At 39.7% G+C, this 21,387-nt stretch overlaps 1 protein-coding gene across 3 annotated transcripts in view; it reads left to right on the top strand.

Annotated features, from left to right (window-relative positions):
* pcsk5b (proprotein convertase subtilisin/kexin type 5b) overlaps positions 1 to 21,387 on the top strand; it is a 92,054-nt gene that overhangs the window by 43,460 nt on the left and 27,207 nt on the right. For all 3 annotated transcript variants that reach the window (XM_074637843.1, XM_074637842.1, XM_074637841.1), the window contains exons 12-20: positions 2,884 to 3,072; positions 4,006 to 4,142; positions 4,729 to 4,860; positions 5,120 to 5,222; positions 11,344 to 11,537; positions 13,873 to 13,957; positions 16,961 to 17,064; positions 17,204 to 17,342; positions 19,380 to 19,495. In XM_074637843.1, the coding sequence (XP_074493944.1) occupies positions 2,884 to 3,072; positions 4,006 to 4,142; positions 4,729 to 4,860; positions 5,120 to 5,222; positions 11,344 to 11,537; positions 13,873 to 13,957; positions 16,961 to 17,064; positions 17,204 to 17,342; positions 19,380 to 19,495 (1,199 nt within the window). The remainder of the gene's footprint in view (positions 1 to 2,883; positions 3,073 to 4,005; positions 4,143 to 4,728; positions 4,861 to 5,119; positions 5,223 to 11,343; positions 11,538 to 13,872; positions 13,958 to 16,960; positions 17,065 to 17,203; positions 17,343 to 19,379; positions 19,496 to 21,387) is intronic.

Here is a 21,387-nt window from a genome sequence, read left to right as displayed (position 1 = left end):
AGAGGTTTCCCGTGTCTTGTTTCCTGGTGACTGAGTGAAGTGGCGGGGGGTTAACCTCAGAACGAGTAACGTTATCGACTTGACCATTCTGGGCTACTGTAGAAACATGGCGGCCGACTCCGTGAAGAGAGGGCCCGCTCCCTATGTAGATATAAACGGCTCATTCTATGGTAAAGAAAACACGATTCTTATTTTCAGGTGATTATACATTAAAATAAACATACTTATTCATATTATATTCCATTTCTGCCAATAGCTCCCCCTAGATGTTACACACTGGTACTTTAATTGTTTATATCAACTATTAGTCCCTCAAGAGTTATATAAATGATCAGAGATGGAGTCGAAGTACAAATGGAGAAATTGTTATAGATTGTTTACCTGCTGGTATTCTGGAAAAAACAATTCATATTGTAAATATAAGATAATAATAAACCACTTTGACTCCTTTCATACTAATTCAATGATTTAATTGATATAAGACAGGTGAATTTGTTTCACCAATGTTAGTGGTTTAAAATAAATACATTTACAATACTCAGTGGAAATCATTAAATTCATCTTGCTGGCCTGTTCTGCCCTTTCACAAATACATTTTTATATTTAGCTGTAATTAATTATCAATAAACTGATCCCACAATCAACACAACCACTTACTCATAATTTCAGATGGTTACATTAACACTAAACTTTTGAGAAAACCCTTCGCAGAACGATTAAAGCAGGTATTTATGACTGTAATTTAAATCTTTGTGGGTACTATGTGGTCTGAATGGCAAAAGAAAAAAGCATTTAGTAATCATTGTGTTGCTCTTTGTCTCAATTAATCCTTGAGCCAAGTTTGAGTAATACTTTTTCCAAGAAAAAAGCTTCATCTTCATCGCACAGCTTAAGGCAATCTTTACCAGCCGATAATTGTCTGGGGGTAATTTTCCTCTTAAAGATAAACATCTGTGCTGTATCACTTAGGCCCTAAAAGTGTCATCACCGTCATTGTAACCCTGACAACAGGCAATCTAACAAAACTGTTTCCAATACAGGATCAAACCGCACAAGTCGCTGGCAATAATTGTCTTTCAACCCTCTACCCTACAAAAAAAATAATTGTAGTAATCCTCCCTTTATATGTTATTTGCGAGCAAGTGTAATTCACCAGCTCTGTTTCAGTTTCCAGTGAATAAACCCTGTATGTAATCCAGCCAGTGAGTTAATGTGTTGAGTTGGCTCAGCTGCTTCATGTGCAGCAGCGATGTATGACTCTTTCTCTCTGGCAGGATGGTGTTCATTGTCCCCTGTACTGGACCTGTCCATGTTTTCACTGTTTTTGTCATTGTACCGCTATTATATTAGATCATACCACAGATGTTATTCAAGGGGTCATTATGTTTGCGTTGGCCAAGTGTTTGGTTGTTTGGTGAGCAGTGCATAGCAGACGGAACAAATGAAGTTCTTTGTCTTTCTTATCATGCTCGTGGTTCTTGGTTTCTTTGGCTGGTTGAGGTTTGGGAAATGGAAAACTTTTGTGCATGCTCTTTGGCTTTTGGACGAGGTTAAATCACAGTACACGTGATTGCTTTTAGGGGTGCCTCAGTGTATTGAAACTTGATATTGAGGGTTATGTCAGACAGTCTCTAACAGAGTCTTTGGTGAGTGAGCAGAATGTCTCCGTGTAGGGAGACAGCCACAGTCCCCAACGCCTCTCCCTGAAAGAGCACACAGACTACAGGTGCATTGTGACTTAGGGCACACAAGACCTGACCTGACGCGTCAGATGGTTTATTACACAGAACCATCTGAGAAGCCGTCATTGAAAACTGTTTGGAAAAAAGGGCAGGCACTTTAAAAGGACACTTGGCAGGTGATTGGATGAACCATCTGTCAATCAAACGCTTGCCGAAGCCGGTCGGGAGAAGAGCGCAAACATCTTTTCTATCGTGAAAAGCCTTCAGTGCCGTTTCATTGCCCTTCTTTCAATGAAGAAATACTCTCCAGTTGTAAATGAAACCTTGAAACCAATTAGTAGCTTTAAATGCAGAACAAGTTCACTTAAAAATTAGTTTCACAGCTTCGTAAAGAGGAAAGATCTCTTTTTGAAAGTCTTTCCTGAAGCTACTGTAACCAGAGCCGACGTTTTATCTTGAGTGATATGTAGCAGTGTTTTAACCCGATTGGCCATCTGCTCGGCTTCAATATCTGACATCCTTTTTTTGTTTGCTTTTTTATGCCTCCTTGCCGGCGACAGCCATGGCCGGAAGTCACAGGTCAAGGTCACTGTGACCTCACGTCCATCTCATTCTTGTTAACGTGATAGCTCAGCAATGCCTGGAGAGAATTTCTTCAAATTTGGCACAAACGTCCACTTGGACTCAGTGATGAATTAATTTGATTTTGGTGGTCAAAGGTCACTGTGACTTCACAAAACACATTTTTGACCATAAATTAACTAAGAATTTATATGGAAATTATGTCAATTTCACACAAATATCTAACAGGATAAAATGATGAAGTGACATTCTGGACAGACATGGATGTAAACTGCAATTTGACTGGTTGGCGGAGGCATACGACCGCCATGCGGTAATTCTAGTTGTTGGTGTTTGATGATTGTTTGATAATCTTTACTGCAATGAAATGCACTAGTATACCCAGCGAATCTCTTTGGTTAATGCCGCAATGTCCATAGATTTGTTTTATGGTTTTCCCACTTTTTGTCAGTGGAGCTGGTTTTGAGTCTCCATCAGTGGACTGATTGATAAATTGATGCATCGATTAAAGACAATATTCATATTTTTTTAACAGCCAATGCTCCCAGAAATAACAAACTATAGATATTTCTGTTTTAGTGTGTATGTTCTCCTCATGTATACCTTTTGATTCCTGCAGAACTATCCGTCCAGAGCATGTGGTTCGGTCGGTGTACAAGGCAACAGGATGCACTGACAACCCCAACCACCATGTGATCTACCTGGAGCACGTGGTCGTACGTATAACAATCACACACCCTCGACGGGGGGACCTGTCAATCAATCTGACCTCACCCTCAGGGACCAAGTCTCAGCTGCTTGCCAACAGGTAAAGACACATGTTATCTGCAATGTAATACCACATGAACATGGAGGACATTGCAAAATGAAAATGATTATTGTCAGAATGTTGTCTTCAAATAGAATAACCAATGTCGGGATCTTTTTAATTAGCAGTTTTTTCAAATTAATGTAAAATCAAAAACTGGAAGAAAATCAGTAAGGGTACTAAAAATTCAGCTTTATTGTTCTGACTTAGAATAAGGTAGGCTGGGCGATATGACCAAAATCTTCTATAATGATATAGGTTGTTTCATATCCCGATAACGATATATATCACGATATAGCATGTTTTCTGGTAATTCAATAAATAAATGGTCTATATGAAATAACCACATGGTTAAGCCTATTTTTTGTGTATTCCTGTGAGATTTTAATACTTGACAAATTAAAAGTACTGAGTATTTTGTCATTTTAATAGATTGAGTGCAATGTAAGTGAAATTATAGAGAAAAAAATAAATAAATATAGGCCTAGCCAATGTCACGATAGAAATGAAATAGAAATCATATTGCCCAGCACCGGAATAAGGCAAGGTGCTTCTAAATTAGAAATGTTGGGCCTCATGGGGTTAAATATTTACAGAAGCCAAATACATTTGCATTATTCTTTAAAGTGTGGATTCAATTGTCTATGTTTGCTTTGTTAACAAGAAGAATTTTTAATCTGTGCAGAAACACCATAAATTGTGATAACCTCTAGGGGATTAGATTCTGAATGTGGTGTAAGCGCTGTAGTCCATGTTCACCTCAGATAAACCACAGTCCTGTACAATGTTTGTCCACAGTTCATGAGAGACTGTGATCGTACTTGGTTGAGACTGTTTGTTCTGGTATTTGCAGTACTTGAGTTGTTTCCTCATCTGTGACTTTTTTTTGTGTGTTTGTGTGTGTGTGTGTGTGCATGTGTTGTTGATGTGCAGGTTGTTTGATCACTCCATGGAGGGTTTTAAGAACTGGGAGTTTATGACCACCCACTGCTGGGGAGAGAAGGCAGCAGGCGACTGGGTCCTAGAGATCTATGACTCACCTTCTCAACTCCGCAGCCAGAAAGTACCCGGTATGACAGTATTGCTAATTTCTTTATTTAAAAAAGAATCATCAGTCTTCAAACTCATTTGTATTTTTTAAACCTGATTTCCAGAGACAGTAGAAGTAGAAGACACGGGAGGAGGTTTTAGCGTGTAGGACCAGCAGGAGCACACATGTTGCTCTGGAGGCAGTGAACTTAACTGCTCAAATGACCCACTAATTTAACAACATAATAAAGTCTCAAATGGAGAGTAGCAGTTCCTAAAAAGCTCTCAGGTCGGTCACTATAATCCCATGTAACTTGTGCCTAGTTTCCTCATGTGTATCATTAACAGTTTAATGTAATCTAATCTACTTATGGTCGCTGAAAATATAGAATAATTTAGTGGTGAGAGTGGTTGAACTGAGTTATCACATTACAGCTGAACAGAAACAAGAAAAAATGCTGGACAACTGCCTGACAGTACACATCTGTTTTTTGTGGAACATAATGACAACGCTATGTATTGAATATACAAATCAAATGGGCATCAAAGGATGTTCAGCTGCTCCCCATCAGGACAGACTGAAGAGGATCTGTGTCTAAGACTTTTACAATGCTTCTGTTTCCTCAGGCAAGCTGAAGGAGTGGTCACTGGTGCTGTACGGCACCTCTGTGCACCCGTACTCGTCTCTGCGCAGCGATAAGCCCCGCTCCACAGACATGCTGACGCCCACCGATGAGGAGTTCACAGAGGAGTACAACGGTGAGTGATAAATCCAGAGCTGTACACACACAGGTTCGCCACAGAGGCAGCGTTGAAAAGTAACATAATTCTTTGGCAGCTGCTGTTTTTACTGACCTGTCACAGTGATAGTAAGTTGTACTGCCGCATTAGGAGCAAGGGTGCAATAAAATGAAATGAATTATTCCATAAACTCAGTTAATATGGACAAAGTTATTAGACTATAAACTTCTTCCTACGATCATCATCTCTTTACACTGTTACGTGTGTGTGCCTCCAGGCCCCTGTGACTCTGAATGCAATGAGAACGGCTGTGAAGGTCCTGGACCCCATCACTGCATCAACTGCCTCCACTACTTCCTCAAGTTCAAGAACAACACCAGGTCAGAGTGCTTCAGATATCAGTATTAAGTGGAATATTGTTCTTGTGTTGGAGAACATAAAAGTAAAATTATAAAGACCTATTAACTGTACTTGGGAATAGTGGGAAAGGATTTTGTTTTTCACATCTTTTTTTACACAGAAGTTGTGTCTCTTATAACCAGAACTGCTTGGAGTACTTCACATCTTCATTTACAGACTACTTTTGTGTCTGTCCCCTCCCGCTTTTTATCCTGGGAATTATTTAGAACAGAGATTCAGACTGAAACAACTTAGTAATACATTAATATCAACAGAAGGTGAATTAGGAAATACAAATATGACTCATGTAATAAGTGAGTGAATGAATAAACTAGTGCTGTGCAATTAATCAAATTTCAATTACGATTTTGTCCTCCAAAGATTATGAATACAAGATAATCAAAATAAAATGATTATTGTGCAGCATTCCGTTTCACAATGATGCTCTCGTTTTGTCTTGCGTCATAAATCCAGCACGCCCCTTTCCTTAACAGCGTTGTGCTTTCGCTCCGCTCGGTGTGGGAGGCATGGGTCCTCTCCCCAGCGCTGGCTGGCCGTCGTCGGGTGTATTTCCTCCGTAGTGGTGCGCCGTGACCGGCTCTAGGTCGGCTTGGAAAGGCCTGGGGTGAAGGTGGCGCTTTACAGCACCCCTCCCCCGGACATCCCCGATTAGTGCTCGCTGTGCTCTCTCTCCTTGTGGGGAGGGACGGAGCTCCCTGCTCCTGGCGCAACTGTCAACCAGGGAGGGCTGTCCTCAGTGTGGAGATGTTGGCAACCCACCTTACCCCTCTTGAAACACGCACCCCGTCTCATTTACCATGTTTTGTGGGTGTGACTTTTTTTGCTGTGTCATCACCATTCATATCTAAACAACCAATGTGTATATGATCAAATTGTTTATAAAGTTCTTCGTAGATCTAGCCTCTTAATTTTACTCTCAAAGTGACCAGATTGATGCATTTTACCTTTAAAATATAGGCTACAAAATGTTCTTTTAAATGAATGATGTTTAGTCAATGAAGTCAATGAGTAATCGTGTTAAATAATCGTGATCTCAATATTGACCAAAATAATCAGGATTATGATTTTTGCCATAATCAAACTTTAGTTTTGCAAGTTTTATACACATTTTAGCATATGGATAGCCAAACTTAGGGGGTATTATTAAATTTGGGGATTATTCCACTCAGTGTCACTGACCTCTCTCACTTTTATATACTGCTTATAGATTCTCAAAGTATACGTGAACATGTAAATGTATTTGCTCTGTGGACTTCACCAGAGCCAATCTTTTTTTTTTTTCTTTCTTAATTTAAAAAGTGCACGTGAGCTATAGAGCTACAGATGGAAGATGTGTCGATATGATTTCAACAACATCTGATTGTTTTAAAGAGTGTGAAGTCCGCTGGCAGTTCAGAGACAAATAAAGACAGGGATCAATATTAGCTGAGGGTTTCAATCAGAAAGGTAAGGTGATTGTCGGTGCATACCAATCCACCCATAACTGGATTTAACCAGCTCAAGGCATTATTCCTGTTGTTTTCTCAGGCTTCAAAGAAACATTTGTGTAACAGCTCAGTTTGCATGAATGAATTTAATAATCAGCATTCCTACAGACACCTGGTGACTTAATCACATCTGAATAAAGATGAATCTAGGTATTTATTTGGTTATAGGTGGATCTTTGAAGAGTAGGAGACACAGTCCAGGTTGGAGAGAGGGATCTAATCTTTTTGAGGCTGTTAAACAGTTTTCTTGTTTTGGTCTCAAACTCATTTTGTTTTTAAGAAGCATGCGCGCGCATTAAGATCCACATAACTGGCTTACTATGGTTAAAGAAAGCTAGGTGTGCTGTGATGTCGGCAGTATGTTTCTTACATGAAGGTGACAAAGGCTCGAGCACCGTTCTAGATCGGACGTCACAACAAAAACAATTTTTAATTGACATTTTGTTATAATATGAAGGGTACAAGACATTTCCGAGGACATATAAAGACATATTCATATTCTAAACAGTCCCTCATCTCCATGACTAAATAAATGATACGAACAATAAAGCTATTAAGCTGTAGTACAGTACAAAGAGGTAGGTTTGTTAGGGGACAAATAAACAAATAAATAAATAAAATATAATTAAATTAAAGTAAATAAAAAGATAAATAAATAAAAAAAGGGGGAAAAGACAATGGGCTTTATCAGTTGACTTTTGCAGTGCATGATGTGAGATCTATTCTTTGATATGGTCTGTTGTTGATGGGTCCCAGGACATCCTGAGAGTCTGAATATGACTCATGTAACCTGCTATGTTGGACATTAGTTTAATCCTGTGTCAAAAGCAAGACATGAGGTAGAGACACAATGTGTAAACACGTGGGTCTTGAGCTGCTTTTAAAGGTTTCCACAGTAGGAGCTACGACTTCAAAGGCAACAATTGAATGTACAGTAGCTTGTGTTTTCAGTGTCATGACTACATGACATAATCTCTAGCTTGTTGTAACATTGTTCTGAATTTCAGAAAAAGTCACATTTAGATTTTTTTTAGCATGTAATATCTGGATCCAGATATCTTGCTTCAGTTATTTGGTGATCTTAATGTGAATAAGGTTAAGAAACAGCGCAGCTGGTGACCTGATTCTTTTGACCTTGTCAGTGTGATAGCAGAGAAGTTGTTTCCTGTCGGTCATATCATGTTCAGTCTCTCCCTTCCCCCCTTTAAAAGTACGTGTTTGTGTGTGTGTGACTGTGAATTTGTGTGTGCACATTTGTGTGTGCCCTTAGGATCCCATTAGGATCAAAGTCTGCTCTAATTGCCTTTGTGTCGGCGGGTCTCTGCACTAATAAAAGGCAAACTGGTGCAGGTGCATGAGAATGTGCAAGCTTAGGCGCTGACTTATCATTAGCCCTCTTTAGAGGTGTGCTGCCCTTTTCTGCCACCACAGGGAGCAATTGATGAATGAAGACTGGGGGAGTGGTGAGAGGAAGGAGGAGGGGTGTTTAATGTTCAGATAATTACATCCCTACATATGTGTTTGATGGTCTAGACTCACCAAAAGGTGTGTGGCTCTTTGAAACTTTAGCCCCTTGTTCAAGTTGGGACTGTTTCGACGTTATTCCGCCTCACTGTTCTGTATGAAAGGTACGGAGACGGAGGGGGGTCCTGGGGGACAGAGTTGAGTCGTTGAGCCGGCAGCGGAGGTGCCGACAAAGCCGAGTCAATGTTTGTGGAAAAGGGACAGCCGGCTGTTGCTGTTGTATTAAACGTCACGCCTCTTTTGCACCCGTTATGCCGGCGTGCTGTCTAAAATCACACACTGGGGCAGCATTATGCCGCCGCTGTCTGCTTCAGTGTGAATAAGCAAAGCTGACGTAACTGCGGCTCTTCTTCACGGCAGTATTGCAGAATCTCTGTGTGAAAGGGGCTTTTGTAGTTTTTTTTTGCACCTCTGTGTGTATGTGTACACACGTGTGTGTATTGTAAACAGAGCTTTAGTCAGAATTTTGGAAATATTCAGGTCATAAGTCCAGTAATTCCCCAGATCATTTTGAAGGAATTCAAACATTTTCTATTCATTTTGACAATTTTCCATGTTTAATTAATAATTTATTATTTTTTTAATTGTAGATCAAAGAGTTTCTCTACTAATGTAATGGCTGTTTTCAGGAGTATCTTCTACCTTACCGTGAATAAATCAAGTGGGAAAAATTATTTAATTATTATATTTATTTAATTATGTATCTCTTAATTTGTCTTTGCCTAAAAGTGATCAAACTTAACACTTTCTGAAAACCCGCTATGTGTAACTTTAAAGGAACATTGTGTAACAATTCGGGGATCTATTAGCAGAAATGGAAAAATAATATTCACAACAATGTTTTCATTAGTGTATAATCACCTGAAACTAAGAATCGTTGTGTTTTTGTTAGCTCAGAATGGGCCCTTCATATCCAAGTAGGGAGCGGGTATTCTTCACAGAGTACGCCATGTTGCTCCGCCATGTTTCTACAGTAGCACGGAAACCAAACACTGGCTCTAGAGAGAGCATTTCATGTTTTTACGTTACCTGAAGGCCACCGTAGTTCTCCGACACACTTGCGAAACTGCGGTAACGTGAGCCGCAGAGTGCAAAACCGTGGTACCGCCAGCCGCCGTCTGACTTCCGTTGCTCCCAAAGTAGTGTTATTATGGTAAGGATGGCCTCTGAGCGAAGTGAACGACGATACCGTGGTTTTGCACTCGGCGGCTCACGTTACCACAGTCTTGAAAAGGGAGGAGTGAGAGGAGGCGTACTCAGCTGGTTGCAATCTGCAACCACACCACTAGATGTTGCAAAATTGTACACACTGTACCTTTAAATTATGAAATGTAATCTGCATGTTCCAAGAAAAACATACTGAGGACATGACCCTCTTTGGGTGTGTGTGTGTGTGTCTTTTTCATGCATTTGTAAAATAAAAATGTCAATGTACAGTTTATCAGTGTGCTTTATAGGCATGGAAGGTAAGCAACATTTTGGGTGTGCTCACGTGTGGTTTCACTTCCACCTAGAGTGATTTACAGCCCATGTGGTTGTCTCACCACTTGTGTTGTGACTAAAATAGAATCATAACTGATGTGAATGATGGACAAAAATACAAAAACACGAGTTATGTTGAAAAAACCTTGACATTTTGTCTATATGATTTCATGGATTCAATCATTCACATCTGCTTGCAGTGAAAGTGTGGTCAGGAAAATGCTGTATAAAGTGTTTCTCACATTTAGTGGTGTCCTTGGTGTAGGCGGTATATAAGATAAGATAAGATAACCCTTTATCAGTCCACAGCGGGGAAATTTGCAGTGTTTCACAATCTTTATTGGTTAAATAATCACTTCATTATTGCAGAGAAAAGGGTGTTGAAGTTGGGGGAGAAACGCGTGGCAGTGTGTACGTGCACATGTGGATTATGTGTTTCACACATGCAATATGTGTTTCTTGGCAGAAAAATCTGCAGTGTGTGTGTGAATAAGGCTTAAGGAGTGTGTACGTGTGTGTGTATGTATTTTGTTTCACCTTAGGAAGGGAGCCTCAGGGTGAAATGAGGGGGTGATGGAGGGCTGTGAAGTTATCCAACAGATGTTACACCTGTTCATCATATAGCCCCCGCACGCACACACTTGGTCCCTCTCCTTCTGTTTGTCCTAACTCATTATTGATACATGAAAAACAAGTTTACATTTACAGTTGGTGATTATAAAAAACATATTTCTTCTTTCGTCCTATAAAACTATATTTTACCCAAGGTTATATTTATAATTGCACACAATACATTACGCCCATAATACCCTTACACAAGAGCCATATGTGCTTTGTCAAACATGTGTTTTACATTTCGAGCCTGTTAACATTATCCTGAGCTGTGTGATAGGGGTTGTTAATCGCAGTGGTGGAAAGTCACCAAGTACATTTACTCAAATACTATACTTAAATATAATTTTTAGGTACTTTACTTTGGTATTTACATTTTCTGCTACTTTAAACTTCTACTCCACTACATCTTGAGAAAGATTTGTCACTTTTTACTCCACTACATTTGTCTGACAGCTTTTTATACTTTGCACATTCAGATAAATAATACAAAATATCAAATAACAAATTATGATGTAATATTGTGGATTAAGATAAGACTTTATTGAACACAGGGGGAATTCACAAACTTCTCAACAGTATATAAAATAATTAAAATGAGCTTTACCTTTACCAGATGCAACATTAAAGTGATGAACATATTAATAATTAAAAATTATAATCCAGTAATATATTATTCTGCATAATGAATACTTTTACTTTTTGTTTTTTAAGTATATTTTGATGCTGAGTATTTCTGCACTGTAGTATTGCTCCTTTTACTTGGTAAAATATCTGAATACTTCTTCCATCACTGGTTTATTGTGGAGCGATGAAGTTGATTTGGAATCTTTTATTATATTGTACAATCAGAATAAACTACAACCTGAACATTTGTGTAGGAAATACAAATTGTCCCTCCTTTGTATTCCACTTTTGCGCTTTTTTGATGCTCTCTTTTCACCTCCTTTCCCTCTCTTCAATCACCTCTCTCCAGGATGTGTGTGTCGGAGTGCCCCAGTGGCTTTTTCCGCGATGACAGGAAGCGCTGCAAGAAGTGCTCCTCGTTGTGCGAGACCTGCGTCGGTAGCCGTAGCGACCAGTGCACCACATGCAGGACTGGTTTCCACCTCAACGAGGGCTCCAACACGTGTGTCGCCAACTGTGGCGACGGCTTCTACCTCGACAATGGTACGTTTCACTGCTGGCCAAATGATTGCACACATGATGGCTCACCATGCAGTCAAGAATTTGTTTCCAAACTCTTTCATCGTTGGTCCCACCAGGAGGTTTTATAAGCTGTTTCTATTGTTTTCTCCTTTGCATCTGTTTTCTTATAGTTCTACAAACGACATTTAAATTTAACAGAACATCGACAAATGGGGATAATCCACAAATTCCACTATCAGACCTGCCCTTGACGTTACGTCTAGCCAGTTGTTTATTTTAATGCACTTTGCTGAACCAAACACAACTAAAAAGTTTGAGCTAGTAAGCAGTTAAAAGTGGAATAAATTATGAAATAAAACAGACCTGCTGGAGAATTATCTATGGATAATGTTCACGAGAGGTCAGCCTGTTTTCAGGTTTATAATAAACAGAGTAGTACAGTGGGGTTAACATACAGTACATACTGTATGTACTTACTGGTTTGTCTCATGTTCTAGATGTATGCCAGCCTGGATGAAAGTAAAGCAGGAATGAGAGACTGAAACTATGTATATCTTATAATTATGTCTATATATTGGTTTGCAGCCAGGACCGTGTAAGTCCTGGCAGCTCTGAGAGTCTCTGGCAGCAGATCTGATGCCATCGGATCCAAGTTCAATCATAACATTTCAACAGGCCAAGATGTAGTGGATACTTTTTTCTTTTGAAATGTTGGCACTGCTGAGTATTGTGTTGTGTTAAATGAGCTATCTAGAGTTTATTTTCTCTGTCAGTCTGACAGCAAGCCGAGGTGAATTCCTGCCTTTGTCAACACGTTGGACACTTTCATGTAATGATTTCATTACTGGGAGTTGCCAGCTTGATTATGGACAAAGAAATGTAAGCTACAGGATTAGAGCTGCAATGATTAATCGATTAGTTGTCAACTATTAAATTAATCGGCAACTATTTTGATGATTGATTAATCGGTTTGAGTATTTTTATAAGGGAAAAAAAGCCAATATTCTCTGATTCCAGCTTCTTAAATGTGAATATTTTCTGGTTTCTTTACTCCTCTATGACAGTAAACTGAATATCTTTGAGTTGTTGACAAAACGAGACATTTGAGCACATCATCTTGGGCTTTGGGAAACACTAATCGGCAGTTTTCACCTTTTTCTGACACTTGAAAGTCCAAACAACTAATCGATTAATTGAGAAAATAATCGACAAATTAATCAACAATGAAAATAATCATTAGTTGCAGCCCTATACGGGATGTATGTTATGTGTGTTATCAACTGAATCAAGTGTGATATTTGACTATTGTGTCAAAAAGTTAAAATACATGTAAACACAGTTTCTCACAATCTCACTGACCAATAAAAGACATTTCGACCAGGATTGCAACTAACGGTTATTTTCCTCATTGATTAATCTCTCTTATTTTTGATTAAGTGGGTTATCGTTCAGTGTATAAATTGTCAGAAAACTGCTCATCCCAATTTCCCAGAGCCAACGGTGGTGTCTTCAGATTTATGTGTTTTGTGTAACCGACTGTCTAAAATCCAAAGATATTCAACATACTGTGATTATAAAACAGAGAAAAGTAGAAAATTGTCACATTTGAGAAGCTGGAACCAGCAAATGTTTTGCAATTCTGAAATGACAAATAAATGATCATCGACGTTGTTGATGGATTTTCTTTTTATCAAATAATCAATTATTTAACGAATCATTTCAGCACTAATTTAGAACTCTCTAGAATGTAAAAGTGCATTTTCTTTTTATGGAAATCTCTCTGCACATCCTTCCTCCACCCTTTAATGATTTTCAGATTCCTGAAAATCTAAACCTCACTTCCTCTCAGTCTCCTCCTCTCTGCTCTGACCATATGACTTCCCAAACAAACCATAATACTTGTGTCATACATAAGCAACAGCTTTGATTAATAGTCATAGTCCACTCTATGGTTTCCCAGAAATAATAAAACACGTTGTCCATGGATATTTTTGGCAAGCCTCAACACAAAGTGTCCGTGTGCATTGTGTCAAAGCGCGTCGTTGCTTTTACTCTGCCTTTAGAAATATTCATCTACATTCCTATCCTCCCTCACAGAAACTACAATCTCCTTTCTCATCCCCGCAGCTTTAGCCTTTTGACATTTCCATTCTTCCCCCTGCCTTTTGTCCTCCTGTTTTGTTCATTCTACTTATTCTCTCCTTTTCTCACTGGTCTTCCTCACCCAATTTACTCATACTCCTCCTCTTCATCATTGTCTTCTTCCTCTGCTTCCCTCTGTTTTAATTTCAAATGCAGCCAGACCTCTGGTTCCTATTAGCCACTGTGTATGACTGGCTCTCCTTGTGTCTTTCAGATTCCAACATTTGCAGGAGATGTCCAGAGAACTGCAAGAAGTGCACCACCTCCAATATCTGCACAGAATGTAAACCTGGGATGAGGTGAGCTGGGAGTCTCTGCTTAGAGTTTAAAGCATTGGTCATTTTAGTGCCTTGACAGGAAGTGGTTTCAGTCTGTTGCTACATAACTTGTCATTATTATACACCTTATAACTTGCAGTGTTTACGTTTTTAACATAGTAACATTATAGTTTTGCTGCAAACACATTAAAATCACTGCATTTCTTCTTTACTGCTGCAGAAACAGTTTGGAGGATTTGTTTCACATTTCACACCTCACTATGACGGCAGGCTTTTCGGTCCGCCTTCAAGTGTGGCTGTTTCGAACAGGTCTGTCTATAAACGTGGTCAGACAAACTAGTTTGTTTCAAGCAGACCTCCTGCCTTCATGTTAATTGGCAGCATTTACATAACGCCTTTATCCAAAACACTTCACAATTTGCCTCTCACGATGGCAGCGAGCTGCAAGGTGCTGGCCTAACGATCAGGAGCAACTTAGGGTTCAGTGTCTTGCCCGAGGACACTTTGACATTTGGACAGGATGAGCCGGGGATCGAACCTCGTGAGTCACAGACGCCCCTAATGTTCCCTATGTGTATTAACAGCTTGGTTCATATGCAACTCACCTAAATATATGATTTAAATTATTAATAAATTATATTTAATAATGTTAGCAACATGGTATCCATGTGACTATGGGGCTCTATGCTTGGAAAGGCCTTTAAAGGGATAGTTTGGGTTTTTGAAGTTGGTTTGTATGAGGTACTTATCCACAGTCAGTGTATTAGCTACAGTACATGATGGCCGGCATGCCCCCAGTAAGTTACCGCAGTAAGCAAAGCAATGTACTGCTGTGGATGGGGCCAGCAGCAAAATGTATTTCAGCCACCTAAAAGAAAGGCTCACCTTAAAGAATCAAAAACATTTTAATTGTACACTATATTTAGAATATCTTTGACTGTTTACCTTACCGTCTGACAGACCTTTCCGACTGGGAACTGAAGCTGTTGTATCCATCTACGCTCTCGCAACCGCAACCACACTCCAGCAAAAATACCTGTAATTTCAGAACACAGGAGTTGCTGGTCTACCGCTGCCTTGATCGGTTACTTTGTTTGTGCTATTGTGTGACTTTGGTGAACCTGAACTAACACAAACACTCTTACCGATCGTGGCACAGTAGACTAGCAACTCCTGTATTCTGCGAGGTAAAATTACAGTTTTTTCTATGCAGTCTGGTTGCTTTGGCGAGAGCATAGATAACTGCTTCAACTCTCCATCGGAAACAAAGACTATAGCTGTCTGGCGGCAAGGTAAACCAGCAAAAATATTCTTAATATAGCATACCCTTAAACTGATATTGATTGTTATAGATGAGTCTTTCTTTTAGGTGACTAAAATACGTATTGCTGCGCCCACAGCAGTACATTGTTTTGCTCTGGTGTTGGTACTCCTGTCTGTTTCTCCAAACTGGGGGCGTACTGACTATGGATAAGTACCTCATACAACCCCACTTCAAAACACCCAAACTATCCTTTTTAACATTCAATATAATTGTGACCCTGCTGGTATTAACCACAGCTTGTTCATAAAAAGATCTACCCTTACAGTCAGTCCTCTGTCATACTAGTACAAATAGGTCAGGTTTTGTCTTTTTGCATTAATTTGGCTTGAATTTCAGTGTTGTGGTTTCAGGATAAAAACCTTTTGTGTTCATTCACTCCAACGCTGCAGGAATACTGTGTTGCTAATTTAGACTGTGGTTTGGGTTCGCAGCATGAACCAGTGAAACCAGGGCTTCCCAACTGTTTTCCACTTGAGATCCAAATAGAGTAAACAGAGTTTCACCCTGTAACCCAGGCTTATTAAAGCCCACATGCACTCATGTCATGCAGAGACCCACAAGAAGCGGAGCTGTTGCCCATTTTGGGTTGTGGTCCTCACTTTGAAGAACCTCTGATCTAAGCGGTTTAGTTATCAATGCAGACATGTTGCAGTTCATTTTCTGGCCACTTCCACAGCAGCCTCTTCAAACCGCCCCCACTACACTTGACCTGACAAAGGATAGGGCGTTTCAAAGTGCTGGAATTCCTGATAGGTCATGAAGGAAACACTTGTGAAGCGCTTAAAACATATTGCGGTCTTGAACCCAGCTTTAAGTGTTCAGTGTAGCCAGAGGTGGAGGTGGGGACACTTGTAAGCCATAATTTCCTCTGAATGCCAGCGAAACCACAGTAGGACACATGCTCACACATGCACACGCACACACACTGCCTCCCATTCAATACACCATTCATGGTCGGTTAGGAGCCGAGGAGGAAGAGAGGACCAGACGAGATCGTTTCTGGGAAACGTTAACGCAGACCAGCTGTTTTTCAGTTTACTGCGGCAGGCTCACCAACCTGTCCTCACTGTGACTTCACAGAACTGCCTGTATAACCTCCAAACCTGCTTCCTAACTGACCTCTACCCCTCTATCTGGCATCTATCAGCTAAATCTCTTGTATATGTTTCTTCAAAACAACAAATTCCCTTTGACAACAGTTGAATCTTCCTGTAGGTCAGTGAAAAAGTGAACTAGGCCAGCAGCTAATGTGTACACCCACACTATATCACTGGTGCTGCAGTTGTTTTTTCATTCTTCCTAAACATTTGCCCAGAAAGAAACTTCTAAAGAAAGTTGCTCAGTAGCAGCTGGCAGCTTTTAACCAGCAAACTTTAACTGATTTGCAGCAGTTTGGATGTGAGAGTGCTGTCACACATTTTAGCGTTATTCAGCCTCCTTCACAACAAGCTACTATGACATGGTTGATACCAATGGATTCCCTATGTTTTATAGTTTTGCAGTATCTTCACTATCTTTAAAACTGAGCCCGCCATAACCTCTGAAAGAGCGATTGCGTTAAAGTAATTAGTGGCATTAATATGAATTTGCGTTAACGCGTTATTATTGCGTTACCTTTGACAGACCTAGAAATGTTTACTTACTCTTTTCCCTGTTATTTACTATAAAGGTATGAATGTGTATCTTTTTTCTATTTCTAGTCTTCAAGGAAACAAGTGTCAAATGACCTGTGACCCCGGGACTTATTATAATGGCCACAGAAGGACTTGTGAGCCCTGTCATCGAGCATGTGCCACCTGCGCAGGTAGGAAGTCATACAATTTATTAGAATTACATTTATGTAGGTCAGTGTGTTCTGTTGTTGTTGTTTAGCTGACATGAAGAATACTGTAAAGATTTTGTTTTGCTTCAACATTTGATTTGGGTCTGTGTGTTTTTTTCAGGCACAGGTATAGAGGCGTGCACAAAGTGTGCAGACGGCTACTTACTGGAGGACTGGCGGTGTGTGTCAACATGCAGCACTGGCTACTACCTGTCAGAGCAGACGTCAGACAACGGGCAGGTTCAGAGGTCCTGCAAGAAGTGAGTCAGCACACTTGCCAACACCTCTACACCTCAGTAAACCTTTAGATCTCCAGTCTACAAAGATTTAAAAAGAACAAAGTGAAGTGCAAATGTCCTAACTTTTTCTAGCACAACTTGGTGACTCTGCAGTGCCATGAGCGCAGCAACATATATTCAGTAGGATAAACAACATGATCTATATAATCAAGGATATTTAAACCTACAACAAGCTCAGCTGCTGCTGACTCGGTCAAAACTGCACGTTATTAGTGATGTTTTAGGTTTCAGATTTTTGTCCATCCTGTCTGTCCTCAGAATCAGCATGTCATTACTTTCTCTGCATATAGCGTTTGTTTTGTATCTCTTTACCATCACAAGTATGCACTATCACTATATGCACGAGAGGAAACTGAGATTCTGTTTCAACAAAATAAGAGAGACCACTGGATTTACAGGCAAAAAGTCGCCAGGCAGCATAAAAACTGTAAATTCTACACAAATGCACATGTGGATGTAAAGACAACATGCAGAACCACTCTCACCACTGGAGCTGTGTCCCTTTCTTCCATATAGCCTATTTTTTTGTAGGGTTGGGACTATTTAAAGTGAAGAAAATTCATGTTATTTTCTGCACCATTAATTTGCTATGGCCTGTTATTATCAGCAGCTCCTCTAAACTTTCAGCTGAGGCACACAGTCACGTCAGGATACTTAGGTAGAAACCATATAGTGTCTGTCCGTATATCCGTCCGCCCGTTCCATTCTCGTGAACATGATATCTCAGGAACGCCTTAACGAAATTTCTTAAAATTTGGCACAAATGTTCACTTGGACTGAAATATGAACTGATTCGAATTTGGTGTTCAAAGGTCACTGTGACCTCACAAAACATGTTTTTGGCCATAACTCAAGAATTCGTATGCTAATTATTACAATGTCACACAAATGTCTAACAGGATAAAATGATGTAGTGATGACATTTTGGACAGACACGGATGTAAACTGCAACCTGACTCAACTGAATCTTTGCGTTTCCCAGTCCGGTTTCTCATTTAAGAAAGTGGCCAGCAAAACAAAATTACAATCAGTAACAATACAATCACAATCAGTAACAATAATAGAAAATGTAAGTACAAACCCTACAATAGAGGACTTTGCTGTCATTTGGAGTTTATTCCAACAGCATCAGACTGGTGCTCCTCACTGTTTCACCTTATAACCTTATATATGAATTTGCAGCATCTTAACAAGCCTTTCAAATCTGCCCTTTGTTGCAGTCACTGTTTCTGTCTTAGCGCTGTGCCACAGTCCTGTTGCCTCACTCTTCAGCAGTGTTAGCCTGGATGAGGAGGAAAGGGAGGGAAAGAACATGTAAACATACTCATATTCCTGTTTGATGACTACTTTGCCTCCCATCACACCCAACTATCCAACTCCTCCACAGAGTCAGACATCTTGTCTGCTTTTCTTATCGTTCCTGGAGGTGAACTTGCCTCCGTGGTATTTCTCTCTCCCACCTTGACTCTTTACTTGATTTCTTAATTCCCCATTTTCACACCAAATGTGACAGCTCCGTTTTCTTGTTGCCTAATGTTGGCCCTCTGCTGCTAAAGGCTTATTTCAGATATTTTTCTATCCAGTTTCTGTTGTGTCTACTTGGGTGATACAATGGTTTTCTCTCTTTGCAGTTGATATGTACACAAAATCAGATATGACTGTATGTTAGGCTAGCTCACACTTACTAAAATAACATGTCTAATACTGCAGAAAAAAGGTAAGTATTTGAAAGTCTAATACAGATTTGTGTTTTGCTTAGCTTTTGTGCTTCATTATTGGAGACTGCTGGTCAGTTTCGTAGTTCAGTGGTTTGAGTGAATATTGGAGAGCAGCGAATTGGAAATGTGAGAGCTCTGCAGAGAAAAAACGTTAAAGAAAATCAATCACTATAAAGGCAAAAACTAGTGAAAGATGGCTGAAATATCTTATCTGAGGATATGTGAGCTCAGTGTAGTGCTGCATAGACTGGTATCTAATTCTTCAATCGACCATCGACAGGTGTGACCATAGCTGCTACGAGTGCTTGGGGCCCGGTGAAAGGAACTGCAGCAGCTGCGTCAGTGGTTACAATCTGGAGGCAGGAGCCTGTGTGGTCAGCACCATCTGCAAAGATGGTGAGTTGTCAGCGTTCTTATCTACAAGATGGCCTCAATGTGTTTATTTTATGCTTTTTGCATTGCCTCTCACGGTCAGTCATAATGCATACTAATATTGTCCAGAGTGAAACTTCTAGGGGTGGGAATCACCAGAGGCCCCACGATACGATATTACCTCAAAACTTAAGTCAGGATACGATCTTGTTGCGATTTTAAACATTTTGCGATATGATTTTTCAGCTGCAAATTATGCAGTTTGTCAACAATTTTTTTTATCTAATAAGATAGTTTTCACTCTGTTCATCTCAGAGTTTTCATTCACATATCTTAAGGTCAGAGGTCAAGGGACCCTTTAAAAATTGCCATGTCAGTTTTTCCTCGCCATAATTTAGCCTAACTTTGGAGTATTATTTAGCCTCCTTCGCCACAAGCTAACATGACATGGTTGGTACCAATTGATTCTTTAGGTTCTCTAGTTTCATATAATGTGATAAACTGTATATCTTCACTAGTTAGTAGTTAAAAAAAATCAATACTTTATTTTAACATAAACTCACTTGATACAATATTGCCACCCCTAGAAATTTCTGTGAAGGCTTAAACCATCTAGAGTACTGAATTGAAGTCACGACAGGAAGAAAACATTATTTATAATGCAATTTGATTCACAATAGTGTTTTTGCAAAATGTTTGAAAAAATACACAGATTGTGGTTTAAACAGTCCCCCGCTAATCAAAGAGCCAAAGGCCTCAGAGGTGCACATTTACATCTCAACTGTCCCTCAGACTATTTTACATCTCCACATGAATTAAATTATGTTATATCCCACAGGGTATGGAAATATTAAAGCAGAAGGCAGCTTTATTTAGTAAAAGCTAAGGATTCACCTGTGGCCTTCTTTTTTTAATTTCCTGAGCTTTGTACTAACTTCTTGAATCAAACTGCCTCAAAGCAGGAGGGCGGCCTGTCCTTGCTTTTGCTTTTTGTGCTCTTTATCTAAAGGTCTCATTTATGTTTTGCATATTACTAATATAAAGTTTCTCTGGGATTACCTACTCACACATTCTCATTTTATTTTAACACAAACTCACTTTTTTCCTGGTTGTTTTTTTACTGTACTTTATTGCATTTGCTGAAAGGTTTCTTGAAGCATCTACTTACATTTTTCATATTTTTTCAAGTGCTCCATATACTCTGCTTCTCTACAATAACTTTCAGATTTTTACTTTCATTTTCTTTCTTTCACTGCTGTGCTTTATGGTCTAATCTCTTCCGTAATGTGCATGTTTGGCTTACGGATCTTTTCCTGTAAATATTTTCTCACTAACTTGCTGAGGTGATTATGAGGCTTCGCCTGCAGTGTGTGATTTGTTGCTCCAGCTGTGACCTTCTAGTTTTAAAATGGACCCAAGGCCAAAAGGTCTTCCAGCTTGTGATGAGATAAGGCTCTGAGGAGGAAAATGTCTTTACTGTGTGACCTTTCTGATGATGAGTACTTTACTTAAAGTGCACACTCAGTCTGTTCCTAAACCAAAGCTCAAAAGTGGCCGGTATATTTAAATGCTGTTGGTAAATTACATAATTGGCTTACAGTTTTACAGACTGGTGGTCCACTTTAAGTTTTCTGTGATACACCAAGTTGTGAATTTCAAAAAATCTCCAATTTGCTAATTGTGTGACGTTTGTTTTTTCTCTCTCTCTCTGTTTTTCTCCCAAATCCCTTTTGTTTTTATTTCCCTCTCTCCTGACGTGGATCCAATCACTCCACTGGACAACAATCATTTTCCACCTCGATGAACATCACCTGTGATTGGATCAAAAAACTCTTCCTGTCATCTGAACCCTCTCCTGACCAATCACACGGCTCTGCCTGCCATTCAACCATTTCTAATGGTTCTTCCCTGTGTGT

This window comes from Sebastes fasciatus, chromosome 6 (genome assembly GCF_043250625.1).
Source record: "Sebastes fasciatus isolate fSebFas1 chromosome 6, fSebFas1.pri, whole genome shotgun sequence".
Lineage (NCBI taxonomy): Eukaryota > Metazoa > Chordata > Actinopteri > Perciformes > Sebastidae > Sebastes > Sebastes fasciatus.
This window is presented reverse-complemented; position numbering and strand designations above follow the sequence as displayed.